Consider the following 23,997-nt stretch of genomic DNA (forward strand, 5'->3'; position numbering starts at 1 on the left):
GTGCACATGGAGATGGAGAGAGAGAGAGAGAGAGAGAGAGAGAGAGAGAGAGAGAGAGAGAGAGAGAGAGAGAGAGAGAGAGAGAGAGAGAGATGCTCCGGGTAGCGAGGCTGCAAGCCAGAGGAGAGGCGACCTTGCTCACTGCTACGAGCCAGAGGAAGGAAGGAGAGAGAGAGAGAGACTCTTCGACTGGGAGAGAGAAACAGAGAGAAGGCATTTCTTGGGGGGTGGTTAACTTTTTCTAGGCCTTGCTATTTTAAAAAATAGAAAGTCCTCTCACACTCCAATTCTACAAATTGAAGGAGCACTCTCAGCTCAGCATTGACCAAGATTCTATACAAACACATCTTCATAATGTGAATGCCCTATTTTTCCCAATGCCACACTAGTTGCACAATTCTTCCGGACGACTCGTGAATACATTGAGAGTAGAGATAAGGAAAAATTGAGTGTAGTGTAACAAGTTTGTAATTTACTAATCTACCAGCGATGGAGAGTCGGAGACTCGATAATTGAGTCCGTGGTAGGAAGAAGCAGCATCGTCCTCGCTTTGTGCAGATTTACAAGCATTCTATCCTGAGGGGTCGGCACTATCGTCTCATTCTGCCTGTGCCAGTCAAAACGTGCACGATGCAGCTACATCGAGTGGTTCACACTGATGTTTATGTGAAGGTATGACAGAAAATATGAATGAAACAAGTTGCTAGAGCTTTTTTGTTCTTGCAAGATTTTGAGTTATGATGTAACTACCATCAGCCATGTTGATCTGTCTCAGAAATTGCGAACACAGTCTTCGTGGTCAAAGCCAAGATGTCAAGTTTGTCTTGCAGCACGCTTCAACAGATTGCCCAGTTCTCTGGTTGGCTACAAATGCCCTGTTATATGATTGTCTTGACTGCAGGGGAGATGTAAGAGTTCTGAGTCTATTGTGCATCTTTCAGGACATAAGGCAAATGGGGTGGGGTGTTCCAATCACAAAGCATGCTCGGAAGTCGGAATACTTGGGTGTGCGAGGCCGGCCACGCTATGTGTGTGCTGTTGTTTCTCCAATTTCATTCCCATCTAGAGAATTCACAAGCATTGTGAAAGGTGTTGCTGCAAGCTCTTTTGCAAGGTGACCACTTACCTCTTTTGTGTTGTTGAGCAACGGTGATATCAGTTATGTCCATAAGGTGATGAAACAACTATTTATGGTTTTACTAAAGTTTTTCGGGTTTGCAATGTCATAATTTTATCTTGTTTCTAGGAAAGTAAGCATGCGACATTGTTTTTCCTTCCCTTTTTGCATGTGAGAGCTACATCACGAAGGCATCAAGACACATAATCTCTCTCTCTCTCTCTCTCTCTCTCTCTCTCTGTGGCAAGGAAAGGAGGCTGATTCTATCACTTGAAAATCTCCCAGAATGCCCAAATGGTGCATGGTGCCTATTATGAGAGCAAGCACATCACTGTTTACATAGCAGGCCCGTAGGCATCAAACAGAAAAAGAAAAACTGGATACAACTAGGCACATGGCTAACGGGAAAGACTGAAGGCCATGGTAAAAAACCTCTCCTAAAGAGAGTAAAAGTGCCTTGGCAAGCTAAGTGGAGAGAGGACGTTAGTAGCCTTTGAAAGATATGTACCTTGACCAAAAACCCCGTCAGCAATTATAAAGCAAGAACCAAAGCCACCAAAAGCCACCAGCAATGAAGATGACAGCGAACAGCTACGAGAAGCTTGGTGTGGGGCAGATGCCCGCCAACTGGTAAACTCTAACAGCAAGAGGGAATGGAGGAACATAAGGGAGAGTGCAGCAGTTGGTGGCAAAGATGAGGGAGAAGAGGCGACTGACATCATCAAGATGCTTCAGAAGTATGCACGAGGTGGGTAACAAAGCACTGTACCGGAGCTGACAAGGTGCTTTCATTCAGAAGAGCGAGTAGTCCACTTGTTGAAGGGGGCCCTTGAAGACCGCTGTTGGAGAGGGAACTACTAGGAGGTAGTGTAGGAGGCTTTGACACAACATCTAGGTGGAAACTGGCTGAAGAAGCTTGGTGGAAAGAGTTGAGAGGAGCACAATTGGCCAACCCCGAACAAGCCAACCGTGCACAAGCAACAAGCAAAGCCAAAACCAGAACCCCAAACAACAATCCAATCCAACAAAAAGAAAAGGAAATAAAGCAAAAGAAGCAAAAAGGAGACAACGCAAATCTTAAGAACAATCAGACAAAGCAAACCTTAAGAACAAGCTTCCATACACACTGTAACGGGGACGGGCACCACGTGCCAACAGGAAAGAAGAGAGCGAACAACTTTAAGCACTTCAAATAACAACTGAACTAAAGAGATAGACGACACGAGACGGGGAGTGGCGGAGTTCCACCCCAAGAGAGCACTGTCCCCATACATTGGCGCCCCTTTTGGTATTTCTTTATATTGCATTAATTGAGTACATCTCCCATGGCTCTACAATGCATCTCCCATGGGCAGACTGCTAGAGTGAGCCCATGGGTCTTATTTAAAGGCCCTAGGCCCAAAAGCAGTTTACATGAAATGCATTCGAGTTCTAAAAGCATCTAGACTGTCCAAAAGCTGCTAGCGCAAAATTCAGAAATCCGTACAATTGCCACGTCAAAATGCGTAATTCACGGGTGTCTGTACAGTCTGCCACGGCAACGTGTTAGTGTGTCTTGGGGCCGTCCCTATAGCTGTCACGTCATCAACAATTTACGCAAATCATGTGTGTGTTGTGTGTGTGTATGTGTATAGGTCCTGCTTTATCTACTCATTCTTTGTGTCACTTGGGCCCCTTCGGATGGGATTCCATAAGTTGGCGGAAACTCCTCTTTAGAAATAGGCCACTCGGCAAGACTTTGGAAGTTGGTGTGAACTTCTGTTGCTATTGCTTCTTAGGGTTTAGGCCCTTCAATCGGGGATCTGCAGCCTGGCTTCATTCTTCAATGGCTTGACACGTCAGCAGTTTGTGACATACACGCACACACACTAGCTCATGTGCACACACCCGAAAGCAAACCTTAAGGACACACACCCACAGCCTCTAAAGGCAAGCTTCCATTGTAAGGTGCAGCGGAAGTGAATGTTGAACTTTGCTCAAGATGAGTGCTCCAAACTGTGCTCAAGGGTTCCTTTTACTTACGAAAGGGAGAGCCTTCCGTTCCTTTAGTGAGAGAGTGCAAATGATCACAAACAAAGTGAATAACACTGTGAATGAAGGTGGTGAGATAGATAATTAGATAGATAGATAGATAGATAGATAGATAGATAGAGAGAGAGAGAGAGAGAGAGAGAGAGAGAGAGAGAGAGAGAGAGAGAGAGAGAGAGAGAGAGAGAGAGAGAGAGAGAGAGAGAGAGAGAGAGAATACGACACCAGACGGTTGTCAAACCCTCCTCCAAGGGCCCCCTTCTCTATGGCGAGAGAAGTCTATGCTATTGATTTCACAAATTTGGTACAACGGTCTAAATGCAATGGACTTGCCGACGATGTCGATGACAATGATGACGACGACGACGACGACGACGAGACGGGCTGAAAACTGAAAACGCTAGGGGTTGAAATCTGCAAATCTGCTAACTGCTGAAATTCTGACACTGTGTCAACGAGGACGGCGATGGTGACAACGCGACGACGATGCGCTGAAAACGCAGGTGCTGAAATCTGTGGACAGCGGGCTGAATCTGAAAATGCTGGCTGATTTGACCATGCGGCAAGGAGCTGCTGTGGGTAGGTGAGATCTGCGAGGCTAGGGCGGCATCTGCTGTGGTGCTGAAAACTGAAAACTTTGATGCTAGGGGCCGATTTGACATCGGGAATCTGCAACACTTTGATGCTGATCTGCAACCAAAAATGCCAGGGGATCTGTGTAGCAAAACGCTGGTCCCGATATGCAATCTGCAAAATGCTAGAGCTGGGATCTGGAAAACGCTAGCTGATCTAGGAAGTACCAAAATGCCATGCTGTCTTGTGGCTGAAAACGTTGAGTCTCCTGCCGGTTCTTGTTGAGAAGGTGCACTGAGCTCCAGCTGCCTCCTCAGCCAGAAAGTCGAGGGAGAGCGCCAACAATGTCTGGAATCCTGGGAAGGACGCTTCGCCCGCCCACTTTGATGCGTGGGTCGTGCGATACTTGAACTTCATGAAAGTCTGGGATGCTTGCTTCTTTGGGCCGTGCCGAAAGCGACAGTGATATTTGGTTGCTTCAATGCTCCAACTTCGGCTATGGTCGTGTGTCTACCTTCTTCAAGAATCTCCGAGGAGGAAATTTCCTGAAACCACTTCCAACACAAGATCATGAACATACCCAGTCCATGTAGAGTGACTAGAAAATACTAGTCTTCCTTAAAGACTGTGCATGCAATGTAGATGAACAAAGTGACGGAGCGCCAAGCCGTTCACCAAACACACGCAAAAAATGGGGTCGAAACTTGACTTTCTAATCTAAATCTAGCAACTGTGGCAAATCACAACGGAAATGCCGATGATTGATGGTCAATCTTTCTTGTGCTTGTTCTGAGATTGTGTCATGCCAAGGAAGAGACATGGAATGTGAATTCCTTGAATGCAAACTTTTCTCCGCATACATCCGTGCTTATCCATGAGTGTAAGGTGCAACGGAAGTGAATGTTGAACTTTGCTCAAGATGAGTGCTCCGAACTGTGCTCAAGGGTTCCTTACGGAAGGGAGAGCCTTCCGTTCCTTTAGTGAGAGAGTGCAAATGATCACAAACAAAGTGAATAACATTGTGAATGAAGGTGCTGAGAGAGAGAGAGAGAGAGAGAGAGAGAGAGAGAGAGAGAGAGAGAGAGAGAGAGAGAGAGAGAGAGAGAGAGAGAGAGAGAGAGAAGAATACGACACCAAACGGTTGTCAAACCCTCCTCCAAGGGCCCCCCTCTCTATGGCAGAGAGGTCTATGCTATTGATTTCACAAATTTGGTACAATGGTCTAAATGCAATGGACTTGTCGACGACAATGATGACGACGACGAGACGGATTGAAAACTGAAAACGCTATGGACTGAAATCTGCAAATCTGCTAACTGCTGAATTTTGACACTGTGTCGGTGAGGACGGCGATGGCAACGATGCGACGACGATGCGCTGAAAACACAGATGTTTGATAGCTTCTTGTTAGCTCTAGTAAAATGCTTTGTTGCTCATCTTGTGGCATCCTTCTGTAATTTCTTGGCGGTGTCAGTTGTCTCTTCTCCCTCATCTTTGTCCTCAACTGCTCCTTCCCTTTTGGTTGTCCATTGTCTTGTTCTGTTAGATCTTACCAGTTGGTGGGCAATGTCCGATGTAAGAGGTCTTGCAGATGTTTGTTGTCCTTTTCGTAGCTGGTGGTCTTTGGTGGTTCAGGTTTTTGATATAAAGTAGTAGAGTAACTTTTGGTGGAAGTGCCTCTTTTTTAAAGGCTGCCCTCTTTTTAAAAGGCTGCTATCATCCTCTCTCTACTTGGCTTGCTAGGGCATTTTTCCTCTCTCTAGGAGAGGTTTTTTTAACCCCGGCTTTCAATTTTCTACAAATTGCCATGTGGCTCGTCGTATCCACTTTTTACAGTTTCCAAATTGTCGCCTTTGGACCTGCTTTGTAATCAGTGATGTACTTGCCTGAGAGAGAGAGAGAGAGAGAGAGAGAGAGAGAGAGAGAGAGAGATGATCAATAGCTCCACGGGAAAACCCCATCACAAACTGCCCTCTTAAATCAAAGTAGCAAGAGAGAAAGGAAAGAAAAATAAAGAGAAAATTCAAAAAAGAGACACATAAAAGTGGGATTAATGTACTTGTAATAATTATTACATTGTTTCCCCAAGAACATGCAAGCATATAATTATGTGTGGTGGTAGTGTGAATAATTTGATTGTATATGTTGCGAAGAGACGAGCATTGGTTCATGGCTGTCCACATGGAGTCATGGATGGCATTTGTTTGTATAAGTATGATGATGCACAAGGCATTGGTTAGATGCGAATTATCTTTCAAGGGGAGGCATATGCGTGGAGGGTTGGGTTGCATCATAAGCGTGTGACTTGGACAAGAGTTTCATACAATCTTTCGAGCACGATTTATGCAAGTTGACAAGATCGAGTGCTTCAAGAAGACGATCTAGGCAAGTCGAGAAGATTTGAGTGTCTCATTGAAGTTCAAGAAGCTATTCAAGTTGAATAAGGGTCTAGATGCTTACTCGAAGGAATTCAAGGACCTAGTGCACAACACAAGGGCCTGAATGATGCATAGGTGGTACTCTTCATGCTCTGTCACGTGACACATCCCAACCCTATGTGTCCGTGGACAAGCTACACCACAGCAGGGTTCAGTCAGTCCGATCAAGTTAGATTAGCAGTGATCTGGCACTTTTGTGAGTCTATTCATAGACCGTGCATGCCCAATCACTTAGCATAGATGCATATCCTCCGGTTGCACACAGCATGATCATCGGAACACCCATCAGAATCCATTAGCATCAGTTAGGGGAATTTTCCAGTGCATTTAGCCTATTTTCCTATTTATTGGTATTTTCACTTATTATTTTTAAGTGACTTTCCAACAAAAGTAGGTAGGGCAATTTTGCTAAGTTAATATATAAGCAAACTCAAGTTAGCACTAAATGGCAGAAGAGGCAGCAGGAGCACCTTGCTCAACAGGCAACTTCTCAGCAAGACCAACCCCTGTGACTACTCTGGCGTTTTCTCCACAGAAGACCTAGCGTTTTTGCATCAGATCAGCCTTGGCGATTTGTGCACAGCAGATCAGCCCCGGCATCATCACGACACAGCAGATCAGCCTAGCGTTTTTGCATTTGCAGAACCCCGGCGATAGAAGGACCAATTTCAGCCCCTGGCGTTTTTGGATTTCAGCAGCAAATTAAGACCGGCATTATTCACCTAAAGTGTAGCAAATTCAGTCCGTAAAGACCATCAGTTTTCAGCCCTAAGAAACCTCATTTTTCAGCCAAGAAAATGCAGCCAAAACAGTCATTTTCAGCCACCGAAACAGTCCCGAAATTCAGCGATTAGAAGATCTCAGATTTCAGCCGTCGTCGTCGTCGTCGTCATCGGCATAGACCAAGTTGCATAGTCCATTGCATACGCATTGTACACCTTTGTGCAATCAAAGAATAGACCACTCTCGCCGACGAGAGTGGGGCCTTCGTGTAACAAACTTGGACACTCCAAGTCAAGAATCAACCGCGACAGCACTAAATAACCACTTCAAAACAATTCACAGATCACAATAGATTTGCACTGGCCTGGCGGAGTTCCGTGCCTAGAGATATTGGCCCCAAAGACTGGCGCCCCTTTTGGTATTTCTTTTTATATTAATCAGATCAAAGTACAAGAGAGTGGCTAGGGTTTCACTCTCAGACTCTGCGTCCAGATGCTCTGAGAAGTGAGACACTCACCACTAATTTAAAGGTTACAAGGGATGCCCAAAAGCAGAGCCCCAAAAGCTTTTAAAATCAAAAGCAGTAGTCCTCTCTCTCTCTCTCTCTTTAGAGAGTCTTTTCTTTTTTTATATAAAAAAAAGCAAAATTTGCGTCGCTCATCATTTCAAAAAAAAATAAAATAAAATAAATAAATAAATAAATAAATAAAGATATTTAGCCTCCGCGATTTTCGGAAATTAGGGTTTCTGGCAGAAATTCGGGTTTACAGGAATATTAGGGTTTTTGGCAGAAATTAGGGTTTTTGCTGTCCGCCACGTCATCACTTTGTGACATACCCCCCTCTTGAAATCATTGTAATCGACCGCGATTACGCCTGCAAAACCGACAAAAGCCATAAACCGTCTTAGCAGACACTAACTATTAGTACCTACGTACTAGGAACACTCATCTAGCACATGTACGAAATCGGCAGTCACATCACACGACATCACAGGACATCACCAGACATCACATGACATTCAACATTCATTCGGATCTTAGACCATGATTTATCGGCAATGTAGCTAGCAATCACATCTAGGTCCAATCGGGACCTCATCGATGTCCGATTGACTAACCCCTATTGCAACCATGTCTATTCGAGATCAATCAGACCAAAATGCTGCAGTCATTTCGTCTATCAGTTCCTGTACTCACAAGAAGTCAAGAACAAATCAGTATCATAATCAGGAATTCCATTTCATAAAGTCATCCACCAGAATACTGTCAGCTCTCAGTATCCCTGAAGCTCAAAGAGACATCAGTGACTTTAGTATCAAAATCGAGGCATCTGTTGACAAAGGAGCGGAGTAACTCCCCTCTTGTGCATCCCACTGCACCAGATCTTCGGCCAAGCTGAGTTTCTGGGTTCCGTTTGGAGTAGACTATGCTAAACCAAAACATCAAGGTAAAGTTTCACAATCCGAGGAGTATTTGCTAGGTCCTCCTCCTCCATCCACTTCGCATCAAATGCAGGAAAGTTCTTGAACTTAACCAAGAACCGCCTTCGGACTTTACCTTTCTTCGTATCGTTATGTGCCAAAATCTGTTCAGGAACAAGGATCTCCTCGTTTTCTTCCACTTCGGGTTGCTCATCAGGCTTCCCATCATCAGGCACATCACCCTTAACAGGGTTCAAAAGAGACACATGCAATGCATTGTGAATCCTCCAAGTATCTGACAGTTTCAATCGGAAGGAGACATCATTTATCTTGTCAGTGATCTGGAAAGGTCTGTAGTATTGCGTACTAAGCTTTGGAAAAAGCCTCTCCTTTCCCTTTTTCTTTCGTAGGCGTGCCTTCTCAAAACGTAAGAGCACCCATCATCCTCCTTCAATTTCAAGTCGCAAAGATGGCGATCCGCTGCCTTTTTCTGTCGTTCTTGAGACTCCTGCAAAGTCTTGCGAACCTTGGCAAAAGCCGTATCCAAACCTCGCGAATATTCATCCGCTTCAAATTTCTAATCTTTCGTGCTCAGGAAGGATGGAACCTTCGCAGCACTTTCAACAATCACACATGGCGTCTTCCCCGTCGAAGAGTGTATCGTGTTATTGTAGGCAAATTCCACCAAAGGTAAGTTCTTTTCCCATTGAGTCTTCTTATCCGAGATACAAGACTTCAATAAATCTAAAATCACTGAATTGGCAATCTCAAATTGCCCGTCAGTCTGCAAGTGGAACGATGACGAGAACTGCAACCGCGTGCCAATGTTCTCCCAAATTGCCTTCCAAAACAAACTCATAAATTTGGGGTCTCTGTCGAAGACAATCGTCTCAGACGTGCCATGTAATCGGAAAATCATCGTGATCATTCTGTGTTCTCGGGAGATAAAAGAAAATGAAATCCATTTCAATATTTTCCCAGGGGCGGGTGGGTATGGGTAAAGGTTGTAACAATCCCTGTGCCTTATGCTTGTCAAACTTGACCTTCTGGCATACCAAGCAACTGCGCACAAACTCTTCCACATCCTTTTTGAGTCTCGGCCCAAAGAAGTATTTCTCTACCCCCTTCATGGTGGTAGCAATGCCGCGGTGACCCGTAAAAGGTGGACAGTGGCATTCAGTCATAACCTTTTCCCTCAACGGCTGTGTAATGCACAACATAGTCTTTTTCATCAAGTAACCTTCCCGAAGGGAGTATCCAGCTACTATCTCCCCATCCCGTATCCGTGTGAAAATATCTGCAAAATTTGTATCTGTAGCATACTGATCGACCATATCCTCGAAGCTCCTATGATGTATCGTGGAAACAGCCAGAACCAACGGTTTCCGAGACAAAGCATCTGCCACCACATTCTTCTGTCCCTCATGGACAATTCGGAAGTGGAACTATGACAAGAGGTTCGCCCACCGCATCTGCTTTTCCGAAAGCTGCTTCTGTGACAAGAAGTAGCGCAAACTCTGATGGTCTGTAAAGACAGTAAAATCCGCTCCGAGTAGGTAATGCCGCCACTGAGTAAGAGCGTGGATAACCCCAAAAGCTCTCTCTCATAGATCTGTGCTGTCATCTCCGGCCTAGAGAACAAACGGATCTCGTAAGCTATGACATGGCCTTCTTGCATCAAGACCGCACCCAGACTACGACCACAAGGATCACAATATACTTCAAATGACTTCTGCAAGTCCAGCAAAGTCAAAATAGGTCCCGTAGTCAATTTCTCTTTCAATGTCTGAAAGGCAGTCACCTCTGTGGGTCCCCACGAAAAAGGTACTCCTTTCTGTGTCAAGGTATGCAAAGGGGAAGCAACCTTTGCAAACTTTCGTATGAACCGCCTGTAGTACGAACACAGTCCCAAGAAGCTTCTAACTTCATGGACATTCCTCAAATCGGGCCAATCACGGATAGTCTCTATCTTTGCTGGGTGCATTTGCACTCCTGCTGTGCTGCTGACACAATGTGTCCCAAAAAGTGTATCTCTGGTAGGAAAAATTCACTTTTCTTTGCATTAATCACTAACGTGTGATCTCGTAATGCCTGAAAGACTTGAAGCAGATGATCTCTGTGTTCTGCCTCATTCTTGGAGAAAACAATGATGTCGTCAAAGAAAGTGCCAACAAATAGCCTGTACTCTCAAAAAATCCTGTCCATCATCCGGTTAAATGTCGCAGGAGCATTGGTTAAGCCAAAAGGCTTACCAAAAACTCAAATAACCCAAAAGTCGTCCGAAAAGCTGTCTTGTAGACGTCTCCCGGCACTATCCTGATCTGATGATATCCACTCTTCAAGTCAATCCTGCTAAAGCACGAGGATCCCTGTAACCTGTGGAGTATATCATCGATCCTAGGAATCCGAATTCTGTTCTTGATGGTGATTTTGTTGAGAGCGCTATAATCGATGCACATTCTCCAAGATCCGTCTTTCTTCAAAACCAACAACACTGGAGAGCAATACGGTGAAGTACTAGGCTGGACAAGATCCTTTTCCAAGAGGTCTTTCACTGGGTTCATAATCTTTTCATTCTGTACTCGGCTCACACGGTAAGGTGGCTGATTCGGTGGCGTGCTTCCAGGTATTAGATCAATGGTGTGATCTTCAGGCCCTCTGAAAAGCAATCGGCATGAGTGTGGAGAAAAATCTTGGGGTTCTTTTGATCAGGTCAAAACATATTCAACCTTTATCCAGCGTTCAGTTCTCTCCCAAAAGAATGAGTAAGAAACTGAAGTTCATCAAGTACAATCTCCAAGCCCTTCATTTATCAAAGTCGCTTTCTCGGCCCGGTAGTCAACCACGGCGTAGTTCTTGTGGTACCAAGGGATCCTGAGTAGAACGTCACTCGCGTGCCCTGAACACCCCTGTCATTGCAAACAAAGTTTGCCAATGCTCGGTGTAATGGCAATATCCCATCCGGGTGCCAGTCGAACTACCTCCGCCCGTGGCGTCAGTCTGTCGGGCGTAATTCCAAATCGAGCCGCCAATTCCAAGTGAAAAGAAGTTTGCCTTGGCTCCTTTTAAAGAGCTTCCTGATCCTTCACTTTGCCCCAAAAGCGGCAAAGTTTGTACTTTCATTCATTAGATTCGGTGCAGGTCCCACGCCATGTGGTACTAGTTCTGCTTTTCTATCTGCCTTTCTGCCACATTCCTCAGCTGCTCTCGAACTCTCAGACCTGTCGTCGTCTTTATCATTCTGTTCTTTCTGTGCCTTTTTAGGACACTTCGCGGAGATATGTCCATGTTCCCCGCATCCAAAGCACTTCCCCTCTCTGATGAAGCGAGCTCTCTCCTCAGGAGTAAGCTTGGGTTGTGCATCCTTTTTCTCTGGGTTGCTCTTTTTCTTTCTACTTTCATTCCGAGAAGTCTGCTCGGCTCGTTGTGTCATGGCCTTATCTGTGGGTAGGTCAGATTGCCAGAGTGAATGGCAAAGTCCCGCTTCGCATGACTCATCAACTCCTAAATAGAAGCCGACTTCTATTCCAAGCAGTGATCTCGGATCTCTGTAGGTAGACCCAAGGTAAACCGTTCAATCTGTTCTCTGAACGAGATCTTCTTGAATGAAGAGGCGGGTAGAAAAGAGCTCCAGAATCTTTCACAGTAAGTATTTACTGTATCGCTCTTTGTCATCCGAAGATGGTTCCAAGCAGCTCGTATATCTTGCTCAAACTCTTGAGTCAACCAATAAGAAATAAAAAGCCTCTTGAATTTCAGCCATGTAACTGGCAAAGTCTTGCTTAATAGAAGAGTGGACCACCAAGTGCGAGCATTCCCCTTAAAATAAGAGGCAGCTCTCCGAATCTTGGAGTGCTCTGAATAGCGTCCTCCCGCGAAAGCGATGGCAAATTCTTGTATAAAAGACAAAGCCTTCGAAGCATCTGAGTATCCTGAGAAAGTATCAAACTTGATCGAGTGGCCACCTTCCTTAAACTCTCGGACTTTCTTGCTTTTATCTTCGAGAAAGTCATACTGGTTGGCTTTGTAAAAATTCTTCGTGTTCACATAAAACTTTCCGTCATCGGAATCTGAGCTGTCTGTAGACGAGTCCTCAGTAGAACTGTCAGTCTCTGGGCGAGATGTAGCCTTCTTCTTGCCCTTTCCGAAGCTTTGTTTCTTGCTTCGCTTTTTACCTTCTCTGTCTTCTTCGCTCGAATCTGAAGAGCTAGAAGAACTGTCATAAGAAGAAGAAGAAGAACAACTGGGTACTCCTTCAAATCGAACACGCTTCTTCTGTTTCTTTGCCTTGTCAAAAGTCGATTGACGACCCAAATAACCTGGAAAGTCAGTGCTTTTCTTTTGCTTTTTGCCGTGCTTTTTGGATTTCTTTTGCGCGTCAAAAAGCTGAGCAATCCGTGCATCAACCCCATTCTCTAGTTACTTCTCCGTATATTTCTTGGAGGCAGAAGATTTCTTGAGAGCAGGTTTCGGGAGTGGTGTTGTGGTTCTCTGCCACTCCATCTGTACCTCTTCCAAAGAGGTCTGGGTCACATATTTTGCCATCTTCGGGTCCTTGGCAAAATTGAGCATCATCTTTGTTGCATCGCCGATCAATTGACGACGCTCCATCTCTTGCTGCTCCGCCTGAGTAGGCCTAGGCGGGCCATACTCTCTGCCAGAATCTTCGTTGTGATCCCAGTCCGCATCTCCAGATGCAGAGGGAGTCGACTGATCATTGCCTGAAGCCATAGGTGCCGCGGAAAAAAATTCGGGGATCGAATTTCCTGTAGAAGAGAAATCGGCCGTGCTCTGATACCACTGTAAGACTTGGACACTCCAAGTCAAGAATCAACTGCGACAACACCAAATAACCACTTCAAAACAATTCACAGATCACAATAGATTTGCACTGGCCCGACGGAGTTCCGTGCCTAGAGATATTGGCCCCAAAGACTGGCGCCCCTTTCGGTATTTCTTTTTATATTAATCAGATCAAAGTACAAGAGGGTGGCTAGGGTTTCACACTCAGACTCTACGTCCAGATGCTCTGAGAAGTGAGGCCCTCACCACTAATTTAAAGGTTACAAGGGATGCCCAAAAGCAGAGCCCCAAAAGCTTTTAAAATCAAAAGCAGTAGTCCTCTCTCTCTCTCTTTAGAGAGTCTTTTCTTTTTTTATATAAAAAAAAAGCACAATTCGTGTCGCTCATCATTTCAATTTTTAAAAAATTTTTTTAAGCCTCCGCGATTTTCGGAAATTAGGGTTTCTGACAAAAATTAGGGTTTGCAGGAATTTTAGGGTTTCTGGCAGAAATTAGGGTTTCTGCTGTCCGCCACGTCATCACTTTGTGACATTCGGAGGAGGGTTTTACAAACCTCTCGGTGTCGTATCTCTTCTCTCTCCTTCCCTCAGTCTCATTCACTTGCACACATAATCCACTCACTTTGTTCGTGACCACAGCACTCTACAAGACGGAAAGCTCTCTTTCCCTAAGAATTAAAAGGAACCTTGAGCAGTAAAGATCACTAATCTTGAGAAAATACAACATTCATTCCGCAGCACCTAACATTGGTATTAGAGCTTTGGAAGTGTTCTGCATTACTCAAGGAAAGAACCACAAGAACCACATGAATTTTTTTGCTTGTTGTGATCGCACGAACCCAAGTTTACTTGGGTGTGGCGATTCCTAATCGTGTTCTGTTGAAGAGTGACAGGAATCCCAAGAAAGAAGGGCTTGTCCAACCTCCCCTTGTGTCTCTTTTCACTCATTGAGAGCGGACCGTTCACTTAGCGACCGGCCAATCGACGTGAGGTGGGAAAAAGCAACCTTGGTGTGAGCGCAAGGCCGCCAAGGGGTGCGCCCGCAGAAAAGGGTAGAACTCGGGTGAAGAGAAGATCCTTCTCCAACGTGATTTGCAAGCGAAAGAAACCCTCAAGAACCTCAAGTTCCTCGTGAACTTAAGAACCCAAGACCCGCAAGAACCCAAGTTCCTCGTGAACTTAAGAACCCAAGACCCCCAAGAACCCAAGTTCCTCGTGAACTCAAGAACCCACAAGAACCACGATTGCAGAATGATCATCACTCGAAGCGGAATGGATACTTCGCTTGGAGGTGATGAGCATGAGAGAGGCGAAGAAGAATTTTCCCCACCAGGAGGTTTTTCCGACCCTTCCCCATCTACGACAAAGATTGCACTAACTCCTATGGAGGAGTTGGACCAAGCAAGAGAAGCAGACAGAAAGGCTTACGAAGAAGAAATGGCAGCCATAGAGCGTCAGTTCGACTTGGAAGAAAGAGAAAGTCAAGCAAGATTTGATCGCGAGACCAAAGCAAGAATGCAAGAGATGTTGCGACTCTTTTCTCGAATACAGGCACAGATGCAACAAGATCGGGAAAAGAAGACTCTCTCAGTCTCTTCTTCTCCAAAGCATGACACATAGGATTTGCATGATTGTGTGAAGCATGATGATGATTTGATTGACCATGACTTGCATGATGTTTTGATTGACAATGATTTGAAGTACAATGATAAGCATGATGATTTGGATGCCAATGATTTGCATAATGATTTGGATGACAATGACAAGCATGATAATTTGCATGATCAAGATGTGATTTCTCACAAGCATGATGATTTGCATGATCAAGATGTGATTTCTCACAAGCATGATGAGTTGCATGAAGATGATGTGATTGTTCGCAAGGATGATGTGTTAGTGGATGCTTTTCCTAGTGAAACTAACCTCATTGTAGATTCGATCAATCACGAAGATCTGATCTTGGCTCTCGAGCCTAGGTTCCAAGAACCCCTTCAGGAAGAACCGATCTTGACTCTTGAGCCTTTGTCCAAAGAACCCTCACAGGAAGTATTATGTGTTCGCATGATTGATACGCACGCATTGTTCAAGTGTTTTATTCGTGAAGGTTTCCTGTATTTTAGTCAGCATCATTATGTAATCCCTTTTCCTAGGCATGACATATTGTATGTTGAGCACGTTTCTTTCATGGATGAGCACGAATGTATGCGGATTGTTCATGAAAAGTTGAAAAGTTTGTATGTCAGGAAGTCACATTCCATGTCCCTTCCTTGGCATGACTCAGTTTCCGATAGAGCACATGACACTATGAGCACCAAGCATGGGCATTTCCATTGTGATTTGCCACAGTTGATTGATTTTGATCAAACAGAAAAGATTCGAACGCATTGTTTGCATGTGTTTGATGAACGGTTTGTCACTCCGTCTCTATGTTCATCGACATTGCATACACAGTCTTTAAAGAAGACAAGATTTTTTTCCTTCACTTTACATGGAATAGGTATGTTCATGGTGTCACTAGGAGGTGTATTTTTCCTGTTGCCTTCCGTAAATAAGTATTAGATATATTTATTTTATTTTTTCTTGTTTGTCCCAAAACCCTTGAAAAGGTGCAAGTGGACATTGCATGGCCAGTGTGAAACGGCTGCAGCCAAATGGGTTTCTCACATCGGAGGTCGTCAGACAGGGACTGCTCGGGCCAGTTTAGCACTGAATTCTGATGAGTATGGAAGCTCGTGTGCGCCAAACTGGAATTTGGGCCACTCGTCAAGTCACTGCAACTTTATAAGTTGAAAGGGGCTAGTAAATTAACCCACATTGTAGATGTTGGTCAAATGGTCAGGAGACCGATAGGGACGCCATGGAAGCATCTCCTAAAATTTAGGGAACTGCTATTTTTGACCGGAAAATGTGTTCGCGTCGTTAGCTCTGGAATGACAAGGGGAACATTCTATTGCTCTGCTGCCAAGTCAACTGACGCACCAGTTGAGATATTTTTAGCAGGGAAAGCCCAAACTCGGAAACTGGGCGACGTGTCAGCCTGTGAGCGATTCTGCCACTCTGGGAGGCAAAAACGAGCTGCATATCAACAAAGGGGGCGCCATTTTCAGCCTCAGGTGGATTGTAGCAGGTACAGAAGCTATGGAATGCTTACCTTGCCCTCTATACACAGTATGGTGACGGGAGTGATGCCCGGCACGCTACATACTGCTCTCTTTCTCCCCTACGTACAGTATGTTATGCCCCACTAGTGGGCTTCTCATTTGACCTATGTACAGTTATGGGGGTTTATGTGCGTTTGCCAAGGCAAGAGCCTTCTGAACAGGAACCGGATTAGCTAATTGCTAATCCCCCACAGGTACGCACAGTTCCATCACGAAAGATTGCGAGTTTGGAGAGTTTTCTCGCGTGAAAACTCGTCCAATTCACAGGGGAACTGTCCCATTGCGTGCGGGAGCCCTTGGGACAGGCGTAGGCGTGTTCGCTCCGCTAAAAACTATCCGAAACAGGGAATTACAGCCTGCTGTGTTTTTCTGCAGGTTTAGGGTTTTGCACCTAAACTGCAAGGGAACATCGGGGGAGCCTTGTGAGAGCCTTGGGATGCGTGTACAGGCTTTTGGGCTCCCGGCAGTGAAAAACAGAGAATTACAGCCTGCTGAATTTCTGTGACAGCTCGCCAGAAAGCTTCCAGATATCGAGGGAATCCGTCCTAGACAGGTGTTTTTGACCTACAGGGGTTTTTGCGCCGTTATGTTGTCGAAATCCGGTCGAAAACCTGCGTTTTCAGCCCTCGCCAGGTTTGGACAGCTTTGTGAAAGCTTGTGCTAAGTGTGCGGATCGTCTACCTTAATTTGAATAAAGAAATACCGAAAGGGGCGCCAGTCTTTGGGGCCTACAGGGTGTCGGTCTCGTGTGCGTAGTGACATTCTAGTCGTTGGACGCAACTGTGTTCTCTTCCCTTCTCAGTGCTCTGTGTAAAGTTAACAGGTAATTGAAATAGTACCGCCCTCTACGTTGTACGGGCCGGTTATACATGGTTTTGTGTTGGAGATGGTTTCAGGAATTTTCAGCCATGGAGATTCTTGAAGACGGAAGCAGCAGGACTCTAGACGAAGTTGAAGCAAGAAAGGAGATTCAGAAGACTTTGTGTCGCTTTCGCCGTGGCCCAAAGAAGCAAGCGTTGCAGACCTTTATGAAGTTCAAGTACCGCTCGACCCACACAGCAGAGTAGGCCGGCGAAGAGTTCCTTCCAGGATTCCGGATGCTATTGGCGATCTCCCTCGACGCCATACAGTTCGGTACCAGTACCTCACTTTGAAAAGGAGGGGATGTTACGTGACACATCCCAACCCTATGTGTCCGTGGACAAGCTACACCACAGCAGGGTTCAGTCAGTCCGATCAAGTTAGATTAGCAGTGATCTGGCACTTTTGTGAGTCTATTCATAGACCGTGCATGCCCAATCACTTAGCATAGATGCATATCCTCCGGTTGCACACAGCATGATCATCGGAACACCCATCAGAATCCATTAGCATCAGTTAGGGGAATTTTCCAGTGCATTTAGCCTATTTTCCTATTTATTGGTATTTTCACTTATTATTTTTAAGTGACTTTCCAACAAAAGTAGGTAGGGCAATTTTGCTAAGTTAATATATAAGCAAACTCAAGTTAGCACTAAATGGCAGAAGAGGCAGCAGGAGCACCTTGCTCAACAGGCAACTTCTCAGCAAGACCAACCCCCGTGACTACTCTGGCGTTTTCTCCACAGAAGACCTAGCGTTTTTGCATCAGATCAGCCTTGGCGATTTGTGCACAGCAGATCAGCCCCGGCATCATCACGACACAGTAGATCAGCCTAGCGTTTTTGCATATTTGCAGAACCCCGGCGACAGAAGGACCAATTTCAGCCCCTGGCGTTTTTGGATTTCAGCTGTCACAAAGTGATGACGTGGCGGACAGCAGAAACCCTAATTTCTGCCAGAAACCCTAAAATTCCTGCAAACCCTAATTTTTGCCAGAAACCCTAAATTCCGGAAATCGCGGAGGCGAATCATTAAAATATATATATATATGTATTTTTTTTTTTTGGAAAATGATGAGCGACGCGAATTTTGCTTTTGCTTTTTTTTATATAAAAAAAAGAGAAAAGACTCTCTAAGAGAGAGAGAGAACTAATGCTTTTGATTTTAAAAGCTTTTGGGGCTCTGCTTTTGGGCATCCCTTGTAACCTTTAAATTAGTGGTGAGGGCCTCACTTCTCAGGGCATCTGGACGCAGAGTCTGAGAGTGAAATCCTAACCGCTCTCTTGTACTTTGATGATTGATTAATACAAAAAGAAATACCGAAAGGGGCGCCAGTCTTTGGGGCCAATATCTCTAGGCACGGAACTCCGCCGGGCCAGTGCAAATCTATTGTGATCTGTGAATTGTTTTGAAGTGGTTATTTGGTGCTGTCGCGGTTAATTCTTGATTGGAGTGTCCAAGTCTGTTACAGTGGTATCAGAGCACGGCCGATTTCTCTTCTACGGGAAATCCGATCTCCGAATTTTTTTTTTTCCGCGGCACCTATGGCTTCAGGCAATGATCAGTCGACTCCCTCTGCATTTGGAGATGCGGGCTGGGATCACAACGAAGATTCAGGCAGAGAGTATGGCCCGCCTTGGCCTACTTAGGCGGAGCGGCGAGAAATAGAGCGTCGCCAGTTGATCAGCGATGCAACAATGATGATGCTCAATTTTGCCAAGGACCCGAAGATGGCAAAATATATGAACCAGACCTCTTTGGAAGAGGTACAGATGGAGTGGCAGAGAACCACAACACCACTCCCGAAACCCGCTCTCAAGAAACCTTCTGCCTCCAAGAAATATACGGAGAAGGAACTGGAGAACGTGGTTGATGCATGGATTGCTCAGCTTTTTGACACGCAAAAGAAAGCCAAAAAGCACGGCAAAAAGCAGAAGAAAGGCACTGACTTCCCGGGATATTTGGGTCGTCGATCGACATTTGACAAGGCAAAGAAATTGAAGAAGCGCGTCAAGTTTGAAGACCTATCCAGTTCTTCTTCTTCTTCTTCTGACAGTTCTTCTAGCTCCTCGGATTCGAGCGAAGAAGACAGAAAAGGTAAAAAGCGAAGCAAGAAGCAACGCTTTGGAAAGGGCAAGAGAAAGGCAAAGAAGGCTAAATCTCGCCCAGAGACTGACAGTTCTACTAAGGACTCGTCTACCGACAGCTCAGGTTCCGATGACGGAAAGTTTTATGCGAACAAGAAGAATTTTTACAAAGCCAACCAGTACGACTTTCTCGAAGATAAAAGCAAGAAAGTCCGAGAGTTTAAGGAAGGTGGCCACTCGATCAAGTTTGATACTTTTCAGGATACTCAGATGCTTCGAAGGCTTTGTCTTTTATACAGCAGTTTGACATCGCTTTCGCGGGAGGACGCTATTCAGAGCACTCCAAGATTCGGAGAGCTGCCTCTTATTTTAAGGGGAATGCTCGTACTTGGTGGTCCACGCTTCTATTAAGCAAGACTGTGCCAATTACATGGCTGAAATTCAAGAGGCTTTTTATTTCTTCTTGGTTGACTCAAGAGTTTGAGCGAGATATACGAGCTGCTTGGAACCATCTCCGGATGACCAAGAGCGATACAGTGAATTCTTATTGTGAAAGATTCTGGAGCTCTTTTCTACCCGCCTCTTCATTCAAGAAGATCTCGTTCAGAGAACAGATTGAGCGGTTTACCTTGGGTCTACCTACAGAGATCCAAGATCATTGCTTGGAACAGAAGTCGGCTTCTATTCAAGAGTTGATGAGTCATGCGAAGCGGGGCTTTGCCATTCACTCTGGTAGTCTGACCTACCCCACAGATGAGGCCATGACACAACGAGCCGAACAGACTTCTGGGAATGAAAGTAGAATGAAAAAGAGCAACCCAGAGAAAAAAAAGGATGCACGACCCAAGCTTACTCCTGAGGAGAGAGCTCGCTTCATCAGAGAGGGGAAGTGCTTTGGATGCGGGGAACATGGACATATTTCCGCGAAGTGCCCTGATAAGGCACAGAAAGAACAGAATGATAAAGACGACGACAGGTCTGAGAGTTCGAGAGCAGCTGAGGAATGTGGCAGAAAAGGTAGATAGAAAAGCAGAACTGGTACCACATGGCGTGGGACTTGCACCGAATCAAATGAATGAAAGTACAAACTTTGCCGGTTTTTTTTGGGGCAAAGTGAAGGATCAGGAAGCTCTTTTGAAGGAGCCAAGGCCAACTTCTTTTCACTTGGAATTGGCGGCTCGATTTGGAACTGCGCCTGACAGACTGACGCCACAGGCGGAGGTAGTTCGATTGGCACCCGGATGGGATGTTGCCATTACACCGAGCATTGGCAAACTTCGTTTGCAATGACAGGGGTGTTCAGGGCACGTGAGTGACGTTCTACTCGGGATCCCTTGGTACCACAAGAACTACGCCGTGGTTGACTACCGGGCCGAGAAAGCGACTTTGATAAATGAAGGGCTTAGAGATTGTACTTGATGAACTTCAGTTTTCTTACTCATTCTTTTGGGAGAACTGAACGATGGATAAAGGTTGAATATGTTTTGACCTGAAGAAAAAAACGCCAAGATTTTTTTTCTCCACTCTCATGCCGATTGCTTTTGAGAGGGCCTGAAGATCATACCATTGATCTGATATATGGAAGCACGCCACCGAATCGGCCACCTTATCGTGTGAGCCGAGTACAGAATGAAAAGATTATGAACTCAGAGAAAGACCTCTTGGAAAAGCGTCTTGTCCAGCTTAGTACTTCACCGTATTGCTCTCCAGTGTTGTTGGTTTTGAAGAAAGACGGATCTTGGAGAATGTGCATCGATTATAGCACTCTCAACGAAATCACCATCAAGAACAGATTTCCGATTCCTAGGATCGATGATATACTCGACAGGTTACAGGGATCCTCGTGCTTTAGTAGGATTGACTTGAAGAGTGGATATCATCAGATCAGGATAGCGCCAGGAGATGTCTACAAGACAGCTTTTCGGACGACTTTTGGGTTATTTGAGTTTTTGGTGATGCCTTTTGGCTTAACCAATGCTCCTACGACATTTAACCGGATGATGGATAGGATTTTTCGAGAGTACAGGCTATTTGTTGGCACTTTCTTTGACGACATCATTGTTTTCTCCAAGAATGAGGCAGAACACAGAGATCATCTGCTTCAAGTCTTTCAGGCATTACGAGATCACACATTAGTGATTAATGCTACGAAAAGTGAATTTTTCCTACCAAAGATACATTTTTTGGGACACATTGTGTCAACAGCAGGAGTGCAAATGAACCCGCCCAAGATAGAGACTATCCGTGATTGGCCCGATTTGAGGAATGTCCATGAAGCTAGAAGCTTCTTGGGACTGTGTTCGTACTACAGGCAGTTCATACGAAAGTTTGCAGAGGTTGCTTCCCCTTTGCATACCTTGACACAGAAAGGAGTACCTTTTTCGTGGGGACCCACAGAGGTGACTGCCTTTCAGACGTTGAAAGAGAAATTGACTACGGGACCTATTTTGACTTTGCCGGACTTGCAGAAGTCATTTGAAGTATTTTGTGATGCTTGTGGTCGTAGTCTGGGTGCGGTCTTGATGCAAGAAGGCCATGTCATAGCTTACGAGAGCCGTTTGTTCTCTAGGCCGGAGATGACAGCACAGAGCTATGAGAAAGAGCTTTTGGCGGTTATCCATGCTCTTACTCAGTGGCGGCATTACCTACTCGGAGCGGATTTTATTGTCTTTACAGACCATCAGAGTTTGCGCTACTTCTTGTCACAGAAGCAGCTTTCGGAAAAACAGATGCGGTGGGTGAACATCTTGTCATAGTTCCACTTCCAGATTGTCCATGTGCAGGGACAGAAGAATGTGGTGGCAGATGCTTTGTCTCGGAAACCGTTGGTTCTGGCTATTTCCGCGATACATCATAGGAGCTTCGAGGATATGGTCGATCAGTATGCCATAGATACAGATTTTGCAGATATTTTCACACGGATACGGGATGGGGAGACAGTAGCGGGATACTCCCTTCGGGAAGGCTACTTGATGAAAAAGACTATGTTGTGCGTTACCCAGCCGTTGAGGGAAAAGGTTATGACTGATTGTCACTGTCCACCTTTTACGGGTCACCACGGCATTGCTACCACCATGAAAGGGGTAGAGAGAGATTTCTTTTGGCAGAGACTGAAGAAGGATATCGAAGAGTTTGTGCGCAGTTGCTCAGTATGCCAGAAGGTCAAGTTTGACAGGCATAAGGCACAGGGATTGTTACAGCCTTTACCCATACCCACCCACCCCTGGGAAAGTATTGCAATGGATTTCATTTTTGATCTCCCGAGAACACAGAAAGATCACGATGATTTTCCGATTACATGGCACGTCTGAGACGATTGTCTTCGACAGAGACCCCAGATTTATGAGTTTGTTTTGGAAAGCAATTTGGGAGAACATTGGCACGCAGTTGCAGTTCTCGTCATCGTTCCACTTGCAGACTGACGGGCAATTTGAGATTGCCAATTGAGTGATTTTAGATTTATTGAAGTCTTGTATCTCGGATCAGAAGACTCAATGGGAAAAGAACTTACCTTTGGTGGAATTTGCCTACAATAACACGATACACTCTTCGACGGGGAAGACGCCATGTGAGATTGTTGAAACTGCTGCGAAGGTTCCATCCTTCCTGAGCACGAAAGATTAGAAATTTGAAGCGGATGAATATTCGCGAGATTTGGATACGGCTTTTGCCAAGGTTCGCGAGACTTTGCAGGAGTCTCAAGAACGACAGAAAAAGGCAGCGGATCGCCATCGTCGCGACTGGAAACTGAAGGAGGATGATTGGGTGCTCTTACTTTTGAGAAGGCACGCCTAAGAAAGAAACAGGGAAAGGAGTGGCTTTTTCCAAAGCTTAGTATGTGATACTACGGACCTTTCCAGATTACTGACAAGATAAATGATGTCTCCTTCCGATTGAAACTGCCAGATACTTGGAGGATTCACAATGCATTGCATGTGAGTCTCTTGAACCCTGTTAAGGGTGATGTGCCTTATGATGGGGAGCCTGATGAGCAACCCAAAGTGGAAGAAAACGAGGAGATCCTTGTTCCTGAACAGATTTTGGCACATAATGATACGAAGAAAGGTAAAGTCCGAAGGCGGTTCTTGGTTAAGTTCAAGAACTTTCCTGCATTTGATGCGAAGTGGATGGAGGAGGAGGACCTAGCAGATACTCCTCGGATTGTGAAACTTTACCTTGATGTTTTGGTTTAGCATAGTCTACTCCAAACGGAACCCAGAAACTCAGCTTGGCCGAAGATCTGGTGCAGTGGGATGCACAAGAGGGGAGTTACTCCGCTCCTTTGTCAACAGATGCCTCGATTTTGATACTGAAGTCACTGATGTCTCTTTGAGCTTCAGGGATACTGAGAGCTGACAGTATTCTGGTGGATGACTTTATGAAATGGAATTCTTGATTATGATACTGATTTGTTCTTGACTTCTTGTGAGTGCAAGAACTGATAGCCGAAATGACTGCAGCATTTTGGTCTGATTGATCTCGAATAGACATGGTTGCAATAGGGGTTAGTCAATCGGACATCGATGAGGTCCCGATTGGACCTAGATGTGATTGCTAGCTACATTGCCGATAAATCATGGTCTAAGATCCGAATGAATGTTGAATGTCATGTGATGTCCTGTGATGTCTGGTGATGTCCTGTGATGTCGTGTGATGTGACTGTCGATTTTGTACATGTGCTAGATGTGCGTTCGTAGTACGTAGGTACTAACAGTCAGTGTCTGCTAAGACGGTTTATGGCTTTTGTCGGTTTGGCAGGCGTAATCGCGGTCGATTACAATGCTT

General features: G+C 45.2%; 1 protein-coding gene across 1 annotated transcript in view; it reads left to right on the forward strand.

The window, feature by feature from the left end:
• Positions 1-423: 423 nt before the first annotated feature.
• LOC147445429 (mechanosensitive ion channel protein 2, chloroplastic-like) overlaps positions 424-23,997 on the forward strand; it is a 41,078-nt gene continuing 17,504 nt past the window's right edge. The window contains exons 1-3 of the mRNA XM_086524945.1: positions 424-672; positions 776-859; positions 942-1,114. Coding sequence (XP_086381071.1) covers positions 631-672; positions 776-859; positions 942-1,114 — 299 coding nt within the window. The 5' untranslated portion in view covers positions 424-630. The remainder of the gene's footprint in view (positions 673-775; positions 860-941; positions 1,115-23,997) is intronic.

This window comes from Adiantum capillus-veneris, chromosome 12 (assembly GCF_014529385.1).
Source record: "Adiantum capillus-veneris isolate H3 chromosome 12, ASM1452938v2, whole genome shotgun sequence".
Taxonomy (NCBI): domain Eukaryota; kingdom Viridiplantae; phylum Streptophyta; class Polypodiopsida; order Polypodiales; family Pteridaceae; genus Adiantum; species Adiantum capillus-veneris.